An 18836-nucleotide genomic window follows, 5' to 3' on the forward strand; every position below is an offset into this window, starting at 1 on the left:
GGGTGGAGGAAACAGTATATGCAAAGTTGGAGTCATGAAAGAGCATGATACATGTGTGAAATAAGAGTACTTTTGCACTGATGGGATATAAACTAGATGACGGTGTCTGGAGGTGAACCTGGAGTGGGGGGCAGGGTGTTGTCCCCCAAGCTTTGACATCACCTCACCAAATCTGAAGGAGTTGAGAGTTTAAAGAAGGAGGGTGAGTACACGATACTGTTAATTACTCTCATCTTGCAAGGCTAACAGTGCTTGATATCCTAAGTGTTGGGGTTGGGAAGGCAGATTGAAAGGTAAATATAGAGTTTTGTTTCTATAGTGCAGGAACAGGTAAAAGGATAGACCTGCAAAGGGCTTGAGTGTGACAATGAGAGGGAAGTACTGGATGATCAGCTTTATGGACCAGTTTGGATGGTATAGTGCTTAGGCAGTATTTCTGAATTCGAGACAGCAAGGTGGGTAGTATTATTCCTATTTAATAGGTTGTGAAGTTTATATTCAGAGAGGAAGAATATTTACTCTGGGCCACATAGCTAGTAAATTGCATAACTGAAACAAGACCCAAGGTTTTAAACTTCTTAGTTTATTGCTATTTCTGCTATATCGACTTGGGTGACTTCGGGTAAGCCATTTTACCTCTCTGTGGTTCACTTCCCTCTGAATGTTGTTATTGAAGAAAAGTGGTTTAAAAATACCTAGCATAATATGTGGCACATAGTAGGTGATCCATAAACATTACTTCTCTTTCCTATACCCCACTGTCTCTGTTGAGATAATAGAAGGGAACTGAACTATGTTGGGATTTGGGGAATTTTAATCTGTGGACACAGTGGATTTCTATGGCCTTGTTACATGACCACAAGACAGATGGGCCACACTATCCTGCACATATGAAATACCAAATGCCACCTTGACTATTACACAAATATGCCTATTTTCCCTACTCCTGCCCTATCTTTGGAGATATTGCTTTTGTAATTCCCATCATCTTAAAGACTCTGGAAGTGGGGAACCAAAAATATTTTTCTTCCCCTCTTCTATCTGCCACTTTAATGCAAGAAAGATGCAGAAAGCCACTTACTCATTGCAAACTCCCTACCTAGAAGCCTCACGAAATTTTATTTTGTACATTTATTTTGTACACTTTGGGCAGTGTATTTCTCCTGAATTCCCTTTTACATGTTGTATAATGAGTTTCCTATTTAATATATCATGCTTGGAAAAGAGCAAGGGCTTATCCTGAGCATTTTCTCCTGAACTCAGCCATTGATTTTTGGAGCAGAGAGAAACCATCTGCCACCTTGCTGCAACTACCATTTGAGGGGACAAGCTTCTCAGTGAGGCTAAACATTGTTCCCGCTGCCCTGAGAGATGCCTTCCAAGTGACACTGAGAACGCTGCAGTAGGCAGAAGAAGCTTCTATGTATTTTTTTTCAAGCTGGCTATTAATCCTTTTCTTATATCAGGGACCCTTGGACTTAACCCTGAAGTACTGCGTGAGAAGGAAGACGGAGTCTATCGACAAGAGATTCTGTTTTGATATAGAAACTAATGAAAGGTAAGCTGTGCTGATATGAATTGACAATGTCCCCATGTGCCAGATGCTGAGCCTGGGTAGGTATTTTATTTTCCTCTGTCATCTCTCGTTGATAAAAATGAGCAAAATTATTCATGACATCATTGTCTTGGCTCTTCTGGCTGCCCTTTCAGGGATCCCTGTTAGAGCTGGCCCAGAGCTAGTTCTCTCTATTCAAGGTTCAGTCAGCTTTGCCTCACTTGCTTTAGGCAGAAGTTACTCCTAGGATTTAATTTGCTATTATATATGCAAAAGGTCAACATTTGGTGATGCTACAAAAGGACAGGGTAACAAAACTCATTCTTTTTTATTTCTTAATATACAAGAACAAATGAATTGGAACACATATTTAAGGGGAGGTAGATTGGATGGAGGGTGGTAGTGGTATTGGGGAGTCTTTTTTCCCCATTTGGTACAAATATGATACAGATTTTCCTACTTTGCAGATATTTATGTAAAGTGGAAATAGTTTGATTATCAACTTTCTGGTTTCAGCAAAAGCTTGCAAACTTTGGACTTCGTTGCATTTGTTTCTCTCCAGTGCCCTCTGTTTTGTTTTTTCAACCTGGGCAATTTTATCAGAGGGAAATTTAACTGTTAAATTTTAAAATGAGAATATTTGGAGTTACTTTGGAAAAAGGCATGTTATATAGTTGGGAGGTTGATCCAAAATTCAGTGAGTAAATGTGTTGATTTTATTTCAGTCCATTATTTCCATGTATTAGGCACTAAGTAATACAGTAGAATTTAACAAAATGATCAGATTGCTAGAAAGGAACTTGAAGGTTGAATTACAATATCATATGAACAAAACTATTAGTGACTGGAGTCATACAGATCAGATTAAGAAAATAAGGCATTTTTTTTGTCTGGGAATAAGTAACTATTAGTCCATTTCCCCATTTTAAATTTCTGTTTGTGGAAGGGTAAGCTGGGGAGAAGTTGAGAGAGTGGCATGGACATATATACACTACCAAATGTAAAATAGATAGCTAGTGGGAAGCAGCCATATAGCACAGGGAGATCAGCTCAGTGCTTTGTGACCACCTAGAGGGGTGGGATAGGGAGGGTGGGAGGGAGACGCAAGAGGGAGGGGATATGGGGATATATGTATACGTATATCAGATTCACTTTGTTACACAGCAGAAACTAACACAACATTGTAAAGCAACTATACTCCAATAAAGATGTTAAAAAAAATTCTGTTTGTGAATCTATATGCATTCTTTGTTAAGCATGGATGGTCCTGGACTTCCCTGGTGGCACAGTGGTTAAGAATCTACCTGCCAATGCAGGGGACACAGGTTCAAGCCCCGGTCCAGGAAAAGCCCACATGCCACGGAACAACTAAGCCCGTGTGCTACAACTCCTCAACCTGCGTACCACAGCTACTGAAGCCCGTGTTCCTAGAGCCCCTGTTCCACAACAATAGAAGCCACCACAATGAGAAGCCCACGCACTGCAACAAAGCATAGCCCCCGCTCACCGCAACTAGAGAAAGCCCACTGCGCAGCAACAAAGACCCAACACAGCCAAAAAAAAGAATGGATGGTCTCAATCAAAGATGGCTGTAATTGTAAACATTGTTACTGATAACCAAAAGGCTGTCACTCATTTCCCCCACAGCTTCAGGCCCAGTAGGAAGGGGAAAGTGACTGTTGACTGTCTTCTTTTCATGAACATTTAGTGTCTTTGGCTCTGCAGCATCAATGTACATAAACGAAATAAAAATTTTCTGTGTCTAGTTCCATTCTGTTTCACTTTTCAGCTTAAATTTGCCACCCACTTGCAAGTAATATTGCCATAGACTCAAAGCATTTGCAAACAGTTTGGCACTAAGGTTACGGACTAAGACCAACTCATCTTTATATATCTTGCATCTATTCCTGTGTATAGCTCATGTTAGATACTGAATTTGGTATTCATTTTTAAATGTGTTTTTCCCTAACCAAAAATGCTGAGGAATTCTGAGAATAGAACCCAGGAATTAAAGTTTCAATGTATCTATGATTTTACTTGCCACATCTAGGGCATTTTATTTTTATTTATTTATTTATTTAAAATGTTATTTTATTTTTTTTTCTTAACATCTTTATTGGAGTATAATTGCTTTACAATGGTGTGCTAGTTTCTGCTTTATAACACAGTGATTCAGATACACATATACATATGTTCCCATATCTTTTCCCTCTTGCGTCTCCCTCCCTCCCACCCTCCCTACCCCACCCCTCTAGGTGGTCACAAACCACCGACTTGATCTCCCTGTGCTATGCGGCTGCTTCCCAGTAGCTATCTATTTTATGTTTGGTAGTGTATATATGTCCATGCCACTCTCTCACTTTGTCACAACTTACCCTTCCCCCTCCCCATATCCTCAAGTCCATTCTATAGTAGGTCTGTGTCTTTATTCCCATCTTACCCCTAGGTTCTTCATGACCATTTTTTTCTTAGATTCCATATATATGAGTTAGCATAAAGTATTTGTTTTTCTCTTTCTGACTTACCTCACTCTGTATGACAGACTCTAGGTCCATCCACCTCACTACAAATATCTCAATTTTGTTTCTTTTTATGGCTGAGTAATATTCCATTGTATGTATGTGCCACATCGTCTTTATACATTCATCCAGTGATGGACACTTAGGTTGCTTCCATGTCCTGGCTATAGTAAATAGACCTACAATGAACATTTTGGTACATAAAGTTTTGAATTATGGTTTGCTCAGGGTATATGCCCAGTAATGGGATTGCTGGGTCGTATGCTAGTTCTATTTTTAGTTTTTTAAGGAACCTCCATACTGTTCTCCATAGGGGCTGTACCAACTCACATTCCCACCAGCAGTGCAAGAGTGGTCCCTTTTCTCCACACCCTCTCCAGCATTTATTGTTTCTAGATTTTTTAATGATGGCCATCCTGACTGGTGTGAGATGATATCTAATTGTACTTTTGATTTGCATTTCTCTAATGATTAATGATGTTGAGCATTCTTTCATGTGTTTGTTGCCAATCTGTATATCTTCTTTGGGGAAATGTCTATTTAGGTCTTCTGCCCATTTTTGGATTGGGTTGTTTCTATTTTTGTTATTGAGCTGCATGTGCTGCTTGTAAATGTTGGAAATTAATCCTTTGTCAGCTGCTTCATTTGCAAATATTTTCTCCCATTCTGAGGACTGTCTTTTGGTCTGGTTTATGATTTCCTTTGCTGTGCAACAGCTTTTAAGTTTCATTAGGTCCCATTTGTTTATGTTTGTTTTTATTTCCATTTCTCTAGGAGGTGGGTCAAAAAGGATCTTGCTGTGATTTATGTCATAGAGTGTTCTGCCTATGTTTTCCTCTAAGAGTTTGACAGTGCATGGCCTTACATTTAGGTCTTTAATCCATTTGAGTTTATTTTTGTGTATGGTGTTAAGGAGTCTTCTAATTTCATACTTTTACATGTACCTGTCCAGTTTTCCAGCACCACTTATTGAAGAGGCTGTCTTTTCTCCACTGTATATTCTTGCTTCCTTTATCAAACATGAGGTGACCATATGTGCGGGGTTTATCTCTGGGCTTTCTATCCTGTTCCATTGATCTATATTTCTGTTTTTGTGCAAGTACCATACTGTCTTGATTACTGTAGCTTTGTAGTATAGTCTGAAGTCAGGGAGCCTGATTCCTCCATCTCAATTTTTCTTTCTCAAGATTGCTTTGGCTACTCGGAGTTATTTGTGTTTTCATACAAATTGTGAAATTCTTTGTTCCAGTTCTGTGAAAAATGCCAGTGGTAGTTTGATTGGGATTTCATTGAATCTGTAGAAGATTGCTTCGGGTAGTAGAGTCATTTTCACAATGTTGATTCTTCCAATCCAAGAACATGGTATATCTCTCCATCTATTTGTATCATCTTTAATTTCTTTCATCAGCATCTTATAATTTTCTGCATACAGGTCTTTCTTCTCCTTAGTCAGGTTTATTCCTAGATATTTTATTCTTTTTGTTGCAATGTTAAATGGGAGTGTTTTCTTAATTTCACTTTCAGATTTGTCTTCATTAGTGTATAGGATTGCCAGAGATTTCTGTGCATTAATGTTGTATCCTGCTACTTTGCCAGATTCATTGATTAGCTCTAGTAGTTTTCTGGTAGCATCTTTAGGATTCTCTATGTATTGTATTATGTCATCTGTAAACAGTGAAAAGTTTACTTCTTCTTTTCCCATTTGGATTCCTTTTATTTCTTTTTCTTCTCTGATTGCTGTGGCTAAAACTTCCAAAACTATGTTGAATAATAGTGGTGAGAGTGGGCAACCTTGTCTTGTTCCTGATCTTAGTGGAAATGCTTTCAGTTTTTCACCATTGAGGACAATGTTGCCTGTGGGTTTGTCATATATGGCCTTTATTTTGTTGATGAAAGTTCCTTCTATGCCTACTTTCTGCAGTGTTTTTTTTTATCATAAATGGGTGTTGAATTTTGTCAAAAGCTTTCTCTGCATCTATTGAGATGATCATATGGTTTTTCTCCTTTAGTTTGTTAATATGGTGTATCACGTTGATTGATTTGCGTATATTGAAGAATCCTTGCTTTCCTGGAATAAACCCCACTTGATCATGGTTTCTGATCCTTTTAATGGATCAGTCCAAGAAGAAGATATAACAATTGTAAATATTTATGAACCCAACATAGGAGCACCTCAATACATAAGGCAAATACTAACTGACATAAAAGGGGAAATTGACAGTAACACAATCATGGTAGGGGACTTTAACACCCCACTTTCACTAATGGACAGATCATCCAAAATTAAAATAAATAAGGAAACACAAGCTTTAAATGATACATTAAACAAGATGGACTTAATTGATATTTATAGGACATTCCATCCAAAAACAACAGAATACACATTTTTCTCAAGTGCTCATGGAATATTCTCCAGGAGAGATCATATGTTGGGTCACAAATCAAGCCTTGGTAAATTTAAGAAAATTGAAGTCCTATCAAGTATCTTTTCCGACCACAATGCTATCAGACTAGATATCAATTACAGGAAAAGATCTGTAAAAAATACAAACACATGGAGGCTAAACAATACACTACTTAATAACCAAGTGATCACTGAAGAAATCAAAGAGGAAATCGCAAAATACCTAGAAACAAATGACAACGGAGACACGACGACCCCAAACCTATGGGATGCAGCAAAAGCAGTTCAAAGAGGGAAGTTTATAGCAATACATCCTACCTTAAGAAACCGGAAACATCTCAAATAAACAACCTAACCTTGCTCCTAAAGCAATTAGAGAAAGAAGAACAAAAAAAATCCCCAAAGTTAGCAGAAGGAAAGAAATCATAAAGATCAGATCAGAAATAAATGAAAAAGAAATGAAGGAAACGGTAGCAAAGATCAATAAAACTAAAAGCTGTTTTTTTGAGAAGATAAACAAAATTGATAAAGCATTAGCCAGACTCATCAAGAAGAAAAAGGAGAAGACTGAAATCAATAGAATTAGAAATGAAAAAGGAGAAGTAACAACTGACACTGCAGAAATAGAAAGGATCATGAGAGATTACTACATGCAACTCTATGCCAATAAAATGGGCAACCTGGAAGAAATGGACAAATTCTTAGAAATGCACAACCTGCTGTGACTGTACCAGGACGAAAGAGAAAATATGAACAGACCAATCAGAAGCACTGAAATTGAAACTGTGATTAAAAATCTTCCAACAAACAAAAGCCCAGGACCAGATGGCTTCACAGGCGAATTCTATTAAACATTTAGAGAAGAGCTAACACCTATCCTTCTCAAACTCTTCCAAAATATAGCAGAGGTAGGAACACTCCCAAACTCATTCTATGAGGCCACCATCACCCTGATACCAAAACCAGACAAAGATGTCACAGAGAAAGAAAACTACAGGCCAATATCCCTGATGAACATAATTACAAAATATTGGGCACTTTAAAAAACATTCCCTCATTTAACAGTGAAGAGATTAAGACTTGTATATATTTAACTGCCTTCCCTAATCAAAGTCACATAGTAGCAAGGCTGTGCTCAATCCCTGGTCTGTAGGCCTCCACACCCCACGTTCTTTTTATTTTTATTCCATTGTCTATTATAAGGAGAATAAATATGTTCTGAAATAGAGGGTCAAATATATTAACAGATGCTGAGGTACCTCTGTGTATGTGGAGTTTTCTGAGTCATGTGACCTCCGCATTTGCTTTTCTTGCTTGTCAGTCAGATATAAGGGGCAGAGGCAGGCCTCCCAGTAGACATCAGGCACCTTTACTCATGTTCTCTGTGGGATAGAACAAAGGACTCTTTGAGTCCCTTTTTCTATTTCCAGAATAGAGGATAACTTTTTTATTAGTGTTCCTACCAATATTTGAAGCCATAGGCTCATAGGCCATCAGAACTTGAAGGGCAATAATAATAGTAATAATGACAACAGTGACGATGATGATGACAACGACAACTGCTAACATTCTCTGAGTACCTCTATGTGCCAGGCACCATTCTCAGCCTTTTAAGTGTATATTTTCCTTTAGTCTTCATCAGTCACATGAAGTAGGGGGTGTTACTATCCCAATTTCACAAAGACAAGGAGACAGAAAGTAGTTAAGCACTTAGGTTATACAGTTATTTAATATTAGAGCTAGGATCCAAATCCAGGAATACTGGTTTCCAAGTCATACTCTTAACCACTGGACTCTACTGCAAATATGCTGTATATGCCTTTTTGTTTTAGATGCGTGACTCAGACCTCAGGGTGGGCAAAGTATTTGTCTAAAGTCATAATGGAAAAGCCTGTACTCTCTACTTTGTCATCTTGTTCTTAGCAATATTTTTCTTTGAATTTGACTTTCGGTAGCACCCAAGAATCTCCAAATGCTTATTGAATAGTCACTTATTTATTCTTTCAGTTTCTCCGTATGGTCAAGAGAGGACACATACCAGCTTATTGGTTTCCCATGTAGGGAAACTGAGTCTAGAATGGGCTTAACATCTTATCTAGTCTACAGCATGTGCTTTTATGTTTGTTGCCCATTTGCTTGCTCTCCTTCCTTCTGGCTTCAGAATTCAGCTGTGTAGCTGTTTTTACAAAGATTTCTGGACTTTCTAGCCCCATAAGTTATATCCAAATGGTTGGATGTTTCTTAGAAAATGGTAAACTTGAAAGAATCCAGTGCCCAAAGCCAAGTCCTGGTTTTCAATTGATTCTGGCTTAAAGATCATTTGGGGGCTTTTTTTTTTATTTAAGGGTTTAGTCTTATTTGAATATTATAATTTGAGTCTGTGAGGAAAAAATTGGCATGGGGTCGATAGGTGGTCACAATGCTTATAAGCTCCTGAGGACACCTAGAATTCAGAATTCCTTTTCATTAACTGATGACGATGTTAGCTAATATCCCTAGTTCAGTAGCAAATCCTGTAAAGTGTAATTGTGCCCAAACAGCTAAAGAGCAGAAAAAAGAACGATTCATTCTAGTTAATGAATTGCTTTTTCTTTTTTTTTTCTTTCCTTTTTTAAGGAGTACTTTAATGGAATAAGAGACAGAAGGACAGGTAGAACAGGAGTCTCGATATCGGAACTGTAAAGGACCTCACAGCTTGTCTCCTCCAACATTTTTATGGATAAAGAAACTGAGGCACAGTGACTTTTCCACTGAACTCTCTTGTAATTGCTCTTATCATTTCATGACTCTGAGAGAGGTCTCATCTTAACATAGAAGGAGTGAGAGTAACAAGCATCTCATAATGGCACAACTACACAGAGAATGGAAGAGACCTTATACCTGCAATAATGTGGTCAATCCCCAAATTCCAGTTTGGCTTTGAAGGTCTAAAAAGAACATAGTATACCAAATTGGGGTATCTCTGTGTATGTAGTTATAGTTACTGCAAGTAAATAAAATAAAATTGGATTTGAAGTCATCTGCCATGCAGAAGAGGCCTTATAGTGTATTAGTTAAGAAAGAACATGGCTGCTGGACCAAAATTCCTAAATTCAAATCCTGGCTCTATATTTACCCACTGTGTGAACTTAGGTAACCTCTCTGTGCCTCAGTTTCCCCTTCTATAAAATAGAGATTACTATAGTTCCTGCTTTATAGCCTTCCTGTGTAGATTAAATGAATTAATACCTATAAAGTACTTAGAAAAGAACCTGGCATCTGGTGAGCATTCAATAACTATTAGTTGTCATTGTTATTCATAAGATTGCTTAAATCAGCCAAAAGGCCTCCTCCATGTGGCTGAGCCATTGTGCATGTTGTTGACTTATTTCCAACTGAAATGCTCCTTGGACATCCTGGGTGGTAAAAGTAGCAAGCCATTTTCCTGATAGATGAACGTGCCCATAATGAACATGCTCAGAAACCCTAGAGCCCAGACCAAATGGCTGGCTTCCAAGAGAGAGAGGCAGGGCGAGCCTCAGTTTGGCTCAAGCACAGGGAGGCCAGTTTAAGTGTGTATTATGGTGAGGTGTCAGTATCTGCCTTCCTATTTCCTTGTCCAACTCTGGCATGAGGCCACCAAGATACCACCTCCACCAGTGTCTCCAAAGTTACTGTTCTCTAAGTTCCATTGTTTTTCTGAGTAAAAAAGATTATGAGAAGTTGGAAATCTATATGCCTGTGCCTGCTCAGTCTGATATCTCCCAGGGCTGAGGAAGACCCTAGATCACAAGACTCCATTCTCTCAGGAGACTTTTCTGCTCTCAACTTGTCATTTTTTTCCTTAGGCCAGGAACCATCACTCTGCAAGCCCTTTCAGAAGCTAATAGAAGACTATGGATGGAGGCCATGGATGGGAAAGAACCTGTAAGTTATCCTAGGGAAACCTCAGCAACATAATCCAGTATACGAGTCGCTCTGGTGGTAGCAGTGGGTCCAGGATAATTAAATGGTGATAGATCTTTGATACTCAAAATTTTAGAGGTAGAAGGAACTGTTGAGTTGACATTTCTTGTTTAACAAGTTAGGCAACTTGAGTTCCAGAGAGGGTGAAAGACTTCTCTAGGATCACTCTCAGAAAGGCATCACAATGGGCCTAGAATCCAGGTCTCTCAGCTTCCTGCTCTGGTCTTAGATTATGCAGCCATGCCCACAAAATCTTAAGAAAGAAAATTAAGCCTTTTTGCAGTTTATAACATTAATATGTGTTCATATATAAGGATGGAAAATAATTTCCATGGTTGTGAACAAGCCATTTATTAAGATTTTATTCAAAATGGTTTTGCTGCCCCTCCCTTACATCCCCAAGTCAGCTTGTTCTCTTTAAGGGCAGGAGATGGTATTGCCATCCTATATCTCAGGATGCACTACTCCATTTAGAATACTGTTACATATGATGACAAGTAATACTTTTAAAGGCTAGTGATTATCATAGAAAGATCAATATGAACAGTCAGAGGTCACTGAAAAGCATTTTCTCTCTTCAGTATCTTCTGCGTAGGTTTCTTCTCGTGGCGTATGAAATAACATCAGCTTCCTAGTGTTGGAATTCCAAAAGTTTAGATTTGGATCTGGTTCTGCCATTCAATGGTTCTGTGACCTTGAGATAGTTATTTACTCTCTGAGACTGTTCTCTTCTCTTAAGTAAAATGGCTTTAATAATATCTGTTCTACCTACCTCACAGAGTTGATTTGAAAAATCAATTGAAAGCTAGTTTGTCAACCATAATGTACTGTATTAGTTTGAGGTGCTTCTGACTGGTCTGAAGTTTGGGTACAAACCTACTGAAGTTCAACAGTGTTTGGATACAGTCCAATCTTCTTGCTTTATGCAAGGCAAAAACTTGCTAAGAGGGGAAATATATTACAGGGCTTTCTTTCTGTGTGTTTTCAGTGCCTTGGGGACTAAAGAGGAGTGCCCAGATGCCAGATTGCATTAATAGCAACCAAGATGGTAGCAGGAGAGAAGTGGTGTTGTGAGGACTGTCATCCAGAAAATAGGCCAGGGCCTTTCTCCCCTTCCTCCCCTCCCAGAAACCTGGAGCTTAACTATTACATGCCTGTGATATTTCTTTAGGAGGATAGTAGGAAGCTCCACAAGGCATTTTATTCTTTTTTTGTTTTTGTTCATATTTCTTTCTTCTTACTTTTTAAAATTGAAGTATAGTTAATTTACAATATTGTAAGGCATTTTACTTTTAATTCCCTCTCCTGAAATTGCTCTCCCTTTAGGGTTTTAAAAATCAAAGGATACAGATGGCTTTTCGTGGAGAATGATGTTAGAACATGGGCCCACTGCATGTGGATCCTTACCAACTTGATTATGAGAGACGTTTCACAAATATCTTTTTTATAGCAGTGGTGAAAAGGGGCTGGCCAAGCACAGAAACCTCTCTCACTGAAATATCCATTGGCATACACACATAGGGAGAAACTTTTCTTTTAAAAGGAGAGCTTGTTAAAGCAAACTATACAGATGGCATATAGAGGACTTATTTCCTGCAGCCTCACATTACTAATGTTGTCACTGCTTTATTAACCCCCCCAATTCACTGATCTTATACATAGTATGCTTGCCTTTGCTTAAAGTGTCAAAGAAGATCAGGACTTGAAGGAACATCTACTCCAACCCTGATCGTTTTAGAGATATGAATTTTGAAGTCTAGAGAATGAAAAGGACACGCCTAAGTTTCATAATGAGGTAGAGGTAGAGCCAAGATTAGACTTCAAGAGTCAAGGATCTCTTCTTTGGTCTCTCACATAGCTATCACAATGCATACTTCAAGATGGCTCAGAGAAATCATGGTGAATGCATGAATCTCTTTCAGATGGGCACTTGCCTTTCTACAGGGAAACACCCATTAATGTCTCTGGGTGGGGAGGTTGGTATTAGGAATATTTAAATTTTACCATCAATGCCAATTACCCAGGTATCCATGAGAAAATCACTTTCTTTCTCTCATGCTCTCTTGCTCCATCAGAAAAATTCTCTAAGCTTTACATAAGTAAATGTCTAAGATGAGTAGGCTAAAACTGCAGTGAACTGTATGAAATCCAGTGTAATCTTCAGGGATTGTTAATCCAACTGTTCCTAGGGCCCTAGGCAAAGATGATTCTGTTTAGCCCACTTTCTTTCTTGTTAAAGCCTTAAAGTCACTAATGGTTTTGATGGCTTATTTGGGGAAAGCTATTTAGTATTTGCTGTACTTACCTATAGTGATTCACAATAACCATTGCTCTTTCTCTCTCTTTTTTTGTAGATCTATCACAGCCCTATAACGAAACAGGAAGAAAGTGAGTCAAATTTCTGATCTACTGATATTATGAACTGTTAGCTGTCCTAATCACAGTAAATGTTATCATCAATGATATGTAATATTGATGCAAGTGTATTTGTGGATACCTCTGTATGGAATGAAATTCAGGCCTATTTTTTTAAAAGGTGTTTATTGATTGAATTAAGGAAGTCACTTTATCTTAGCTTATGGGTGGGATAGTAGTAGTAATATAAAGAAACACGTTATATCCTTCTTTTTCTAGACACATGATAGAAATTGTGTGCATTTCCAGCCTCACATTTCACATTTGATGTAGCTCATGCCTAAAGCAGACATAATGCAGAGGGTCAAGTAAAAGAATTTTGTGTTATAAGAGTAAAATCTCTAACCACCCTCTCCCCTGAATGAGGAATCTTTCCACCTAAGGCTGATTGAAGAAGAGCAACCAAACCCCTAGTTCTCTCACTGCAGTCTCTTAGCAAGATCATTGAATGCTTGGTAGGTGAGGCTTATTACAGCAGAATCTAACTCTGCTTTTTTTGCTTGAAACAGTGGAGCTGAACGAAGTGGGGTTCAAGTTTGTTAGGAAGTGCATCAATGTCATTGAAACCAAAGGTAAGATATGAACCATAGCCTTAGCAGTGTTTGAATCTGGTCATTCTTTTTTTTTAAACATAGTTTTATTATTTATTTATTTAAGTTTTATTGACGTACAGTTGATGTACAATATTATATGTTACAGGTATGCAACATAGTGATTCACAATTTTTAAAGGTTATACTCCATTTATAGCTATTATAAAATATTGGCTATATTCCCTGTGTTGTACAACATATTCTTATAGCTTATTTATTTTATACATAATAGTTTGTACCTCTTAATTCCCATCCCTATTTCGCCCCTCCCCTCCCCCCAACCCCACTGGTAACCACTAGTTTGTTCTCTATATCTGTGAGTCTGTTTCTTTTTTGTTATGTTCACCAGTTTTATTTTATCTTTTAGATTCTACCTGTAAGTGATATTATACAGTATTTGTCTTTGTCTGATTTATTTCACTTAGCATAATACCCTCCAGGTCCATCCACGTTGCTGCAAATGGCAAAATCTGGTCATTCTGAATTTTTCCTGGGCAATTTTTCTAAAGGAACAATGATATCATCTATTAGTCAGGACCCGTTTTAGGAAAGGAGACTGTTTATAAACCTTGAGTACTAGACACAATGTTTAAAATTTCCTCAAATTTCAAATCAGTGGTATTTAACCATGTTTGGATAATTTGTGGTTTCCTGCCTTTAAAGATAAAGAGCTTCAAATGGCTTATAAAATATTCTCAAATACTATCTGGCACTCTTCAAATAGTGTTATGATAGTTCCATCCTAAATAAACAAGAGTTCAATTTCTGCCACAACACATATTGATTTAAAATTTTGGGGGGGCAAAGTTAAATTCAGGCAAATGTGGCATCAGCATTCTTCCAGGTTGACGATACTCTCTTGTTTCTCTCTGAGAATATTTTGAATGTAGGCAAGTGTAGTTTATGAGCCAGGCCTCTTTTTAAGTTGCTTCGATCTTTCTCCATGCAAAAAATGGCTGTTTGCTTCATATCTGCCACACTCTAGGCCTCTCTTACTTCATACCACTGCTCAGGGGCAATTTGAAGGTTCATATTTCCTCCTTTATCAACTAAACCCTAGTTCCTTGACGAGATGGTAACACCATTCTCAGCCATCCGCTGCTACTCACCTGAGCATTTTCTTCTATTTACTATAGAGTGTGTTCTTTTCTGTTCAGGTTAATAAGGGCTTGGTACAATCCAAATGAAAGTATGAAAAGAATAATTTGCAGAGATGTTTCAGGACTGTTCCCCTATTGCAGGGGAGGGCTGGAGAGATTGGAGAGAGTAGGGAGACCCTTTCCTGTTTGAACTGACTCCATTGTGTAAGTACCTACTTTCTCTACCCTGAGGGAGATGAAAGCTCTAGTTATATAAATAAAACTGACTTGGTTTTCTTTCCCTAGGGATCAAGACAGAGGGATTGTACCGTACCGTGGGCAGCAATATTCAGGTTCAGAAGTTGCTGAATGCCTTTTTTGGTAACAATTTTTATTTCATAATTCTTTTTGGGAGTTGTCTGTGTATTAGGAAGAAATGTGGCTATAAGAGAAAGGAGACATTGCTAAAGAAGGTTGTAGAATATATTTTTTAAAATATTTTCAAACATACAAAAATGTACATTTATTTGCCTATCCTGCGTCAGAGACCATCTTGCCTTGAAACATCTTATTCACTCCTCAAACCCTTTGCAATCTGGATTCTACCCTAACCTCTCCATTGGAACTACTCTGGCCAGGCTTAGAAGGCACCTTCTTGTGAAATCCAGTGGACTCTTTTCAGTCTCTATTTTGCTTGATATCCTTGTTGACCACTCTCTCTTTTTCTAAACTTTCTCCCTACATGACTTCTGTGACTCAATGGTCTCTTGATTCTTCTAACATCTTGTATTATTCCTTTCAAGTGACTCTTGTCAGGTCCTTTTTCTTTTTCTTACCTTTTAAATCTTGTCTGAGTATTTCCCAGCATGCTGTCTTTGCCCCGCTTCATTTCTTCCTCTACATGTTTTCTTAATGATTGATTTTTATCCTGACTATGGATCACATTTTTCTTTTATACATATGTCTAGTAATTTTTGTTGGACACTGGACATCGTGACTTGAGTGTTTCAATTTCGTTGACTTCTTTTTAAGAGTGTTGAATTTTGTATTGCAGGCAGTTATTTGTGGAGCAGCTTTATCCATTTGAGGATTATTTTTAAGCTTGTTAGGATAGATATAAAGTATCCTTTCCTAGCTAGTTTAGCCTTACATCTAAGGTCTGACTTCTTTTGTCTCTTCATTCTTAGTTATTGGAACTTAAACATTTGCCAGCTTTGTGTGAGTTCTGGGTATTCTTCAGCTTAAAGCTTCTTGGTATTTCTTTGCCTAGACTAATGGATTTCCATCCTAGGCACTAGGATTTATATTCAATAACAGACTCAAGGGGACCCATAGCTAGGGGGTTTTCAGTTCTTTTTTTACATAGCTCCCTCTTCTCTGGTACTCTGCCCTGCAAATTCTAGTTTCCTCAGCCTCTCTGAACTCTGAACTTTGATCTCTGTCTCTTCAACTGAGCAAGACTTGCATGCTCAGCTTGAGCTCTCACTCCCCATGCTACCATCCAGAAAGTGTTTTCAGGCAGCAAGCTATGGCGATAGTAGGGCTTATTCTTGTTTTTTCCCCTCTTTCAGAGTCATAGTCTTATACTGTATGTTGTTCAATGACTACAAACAGCTATTTCATATATTTTATCCTGTGTTCTAATTGTTATAACAGGAGGGAAGTCTGGTCCCAGTTACTCCAACATGGCCAGGAGTGGAAGTTCCTCTTTGTGGTTTTTACTAGTACCTCTTTGCTTTCGGCACTCAAAAATCACTAGTCCAAGACATCATCTCATGAGTTCTAAAATCATGGATTCAGTTTCCCACTGGACCTGTGCTTCTCAAACATACTTAGGTCATGGCACACATTGGAATGATCATATCTGTGTAGCACACTCTGATAAGTGGACAAAACTGATCATGGCTGAGGCAGTAAGCTCCAAAGGCTGAGGAAGTCAGTATTGGAATTTTTACACAAGATCTCTGTACATAGATGTTCCACAGGTACCTATGTTTTACATGTCCAAAACTAAACTCATTGTTTATCTCTTCCTGAAAACTTGTTCTTCTTCCTTTTGTGAATGATGGTGAACTATCTGGTAAGCTCAGTTCTCATAAAGTGTCAGAGAACAAATTGAGTGTGGAAAGCTGCAGTTTGGATAAAGCATATATTTTTGGTCTTTTCTGTGGTGCATACCTTACCTTCCGCAAACCTGCAGGCCTGACATCCTAATCTATTAACACTTGAGGGTGCTGCAGCATCCAGTAAGAACAGTTATGGAGATTTTGCATTGTGGATTACATCATTGGTACCTCAATATCTGTTTCTCTTTATCATTTTACACTGTTGGCTTTTAAAAGTTTAAGCTGTGTTATTCCTGGCCAATTTACATTGCATTTTATAAGCTAAAGGACACTTTTCATATATAAAACAGTTAACAGCATGGCCCAGGATATTTAGTCTCTAAAAAATTATTGAACTATTTAGAATTCTGTTTCCAGTATCACTACATTCTTCTACCTGATGTATAATAAACTAAAAGAACCACCATGCTGGGCATTCTACTGATTCTGTTACAGGACTGAATAGGACTGAAATGGTTCATTCAAATCACACATGACAGTACAATTCAGTTAAAGTATCATGGAAAGTGGCTGGGCTGGTGTAGTGCATGTGTTCAACATCAGTCTCCAAATATCAGTACTCATGAGAATATCTGAAAAATAGACAATAGTCTATTACATTCAGAATATTTATATTCTGAATAAAAATATTTATAAGTATTTTATAAAACAGTGTTAATTTACTTATGTATGCATAAAACTGGTAAACACTGATCCCTGTCCCAGATCTAATAAATTCTAAATCTGGTGATGATCCTCATTCATTTATTTATTCATTAACAAATATTTGAGTATCTACAAAGGGCCAGACATTACGCTCAGGGCTATAGATTAAACACTGAACACACCACTTATATTTCCTACCTTTGTGGGACTTACATTCTATGGAGAAGACTGTCTGTCAGCTAGCGTATAATCTATAAATATGTAAAGAGACCTCCCTTCTAAGCTTCTTTCGTGTTACATCTTCTGGAGATTCTCACTGAGATACTCAAAATTGCCCTGCTTCTTTTGACCTATCCTGATCTTTTCCCATACCACTACGAATTGGCTGCCTTGGCTTCATGTAGGCTCACCATGATTTATCCAGGAGAAAGAGCATTCATTTCCTTTTGCCACATGATATCTTTTCCTTACTTCTTTCCTTAGGTCTCATGCTCTTTGCTAGTCAAAAAGACACTTCCAGCCACTTTTTTAACCCAAACAATCTGCGGACTGCAGACTACTTTCTCTATGGCATCTCCCATAACACTTGACTGTGGACTTTCTTCTGTTGTTTACTAGAGCCTTCCATACTTCCCCTACCTGAAAATCTGTCTTTTTGGCAAATATAATATAACACTAAGTCAAAGGGGATATATCCACAATTAATAATTATTTTTCAATCAGTCTGTTGGTTGGTTAGTCACAGTTCTCCCCTACCCTCGATTGTTGCATGATGCCCTATGTTAATAGATCCTACCAACTGTGAGGAATAGTCTTCACTTGTGCTGGATCCATCAAAAACTACCTTGGTCACAGAGAAACTAATTTGATTACCTCAGAGGCAGTTTGGTACCGCATCTAAGAGTTCTGCTTCTTCACCCTTTACCAAGTCATAGGCATTTCATTAATGATAATGCCTACTGTTATCATTGTAATCTTGATAATCATAATTATGCTCATGATAATGCCAATGTACCTAGCACATTGTGGTAACTCAGTAACTGTTCCTTCAATGGAACTCTGAGATCATGTTGTGCTTCAGAGACTAAGTGTTTTACAATGACTGGAGCAGAGGGGTGAAATGGGGCATGGAGAGCAAAGAGACTGGATATATTAACAGAAGTCCTTGATGAAGTTGAACCTAGCTAGGAAACCATACACAGAAAAGCATTGTTCCTACAATACTATTACCATGACAGAGGCCTACTGAGCCAAACAGAGGAGAAGTTGGCATGGTGAGTGAAGTAACTAATCACTAAGATGTTATTTAGTTATTTAAATTTCTCCTTTCACATTCATGCTATTAGAAGAAAATACATTTTATTTTCAGAAACCAGTGGAATATCACCTAATATAATCATATGTAGAGAGTTAAATAGAGTAGAAACGTGCACACATGGATGATAGTAGACATTTTTTATTGCCATACTTAATGCAAAGTATTCAGCACCTGAAAACTTAACTTTAGTATTAAACTCACATATATTTAGACAAAAAGATAATAAGTATATATTAAA

At 37.9% G+C, this 18836-nt stretch overlaps 1 protein-coding gene across 6 annotated transcripts in view; it reads left to right on the forward strand.

The window, feature by feature from the left end:
* The window catches only part of OPHN1 (oligophrenin 1), a 602961-nt gene that overhangs the window by 361572 nt on the left and 222553 nt on the right, over nucleotides 1-18836 (forward strand). For all 6 annotated transcript variants that reach the window (XM_067724252.1, XM_067724257.1, XM_067724254.1 and 3 more), the window contains 5 exons: nucleotides 1467-1558; nucleotides 10306-10384; nucleotides 12778-12811; nucleotides 13348-13410; nucleotides 14816-14890. In XM_067724252.1, coding sequence (XP_067580353.1) covers nucleotides 1467-1558; nucleotides 10306-10384; nucleotides 12778-12811; nucleotides 13348-13410; nucleotides 14816-14890 — 343 coding nt within the window. The remainder of the gene's footprint in view (nucleotides 1-1466; nucleotides 1559-10305; nucleotides 10385-12777; nucleotides 12812-13347; nucleotides 13411-14815; nucleotides 14891-18836) is intronic.

The sequence above is a fragment of the Pseudorca crassidens genome, chromosome X (assembly GCF_039906515.1).
Source record: "Pseudorca crassidens isolate mPseCra1 chromosome X, mPseCra1.hap1, whole genome shotgun sequence".
Lineage (NCBI taxonomy): Eukaryota > Metazoa > Chordata > Mammalia > Artiodactyla > Delphinidae > Pseudorca > Pseudorca crassidens.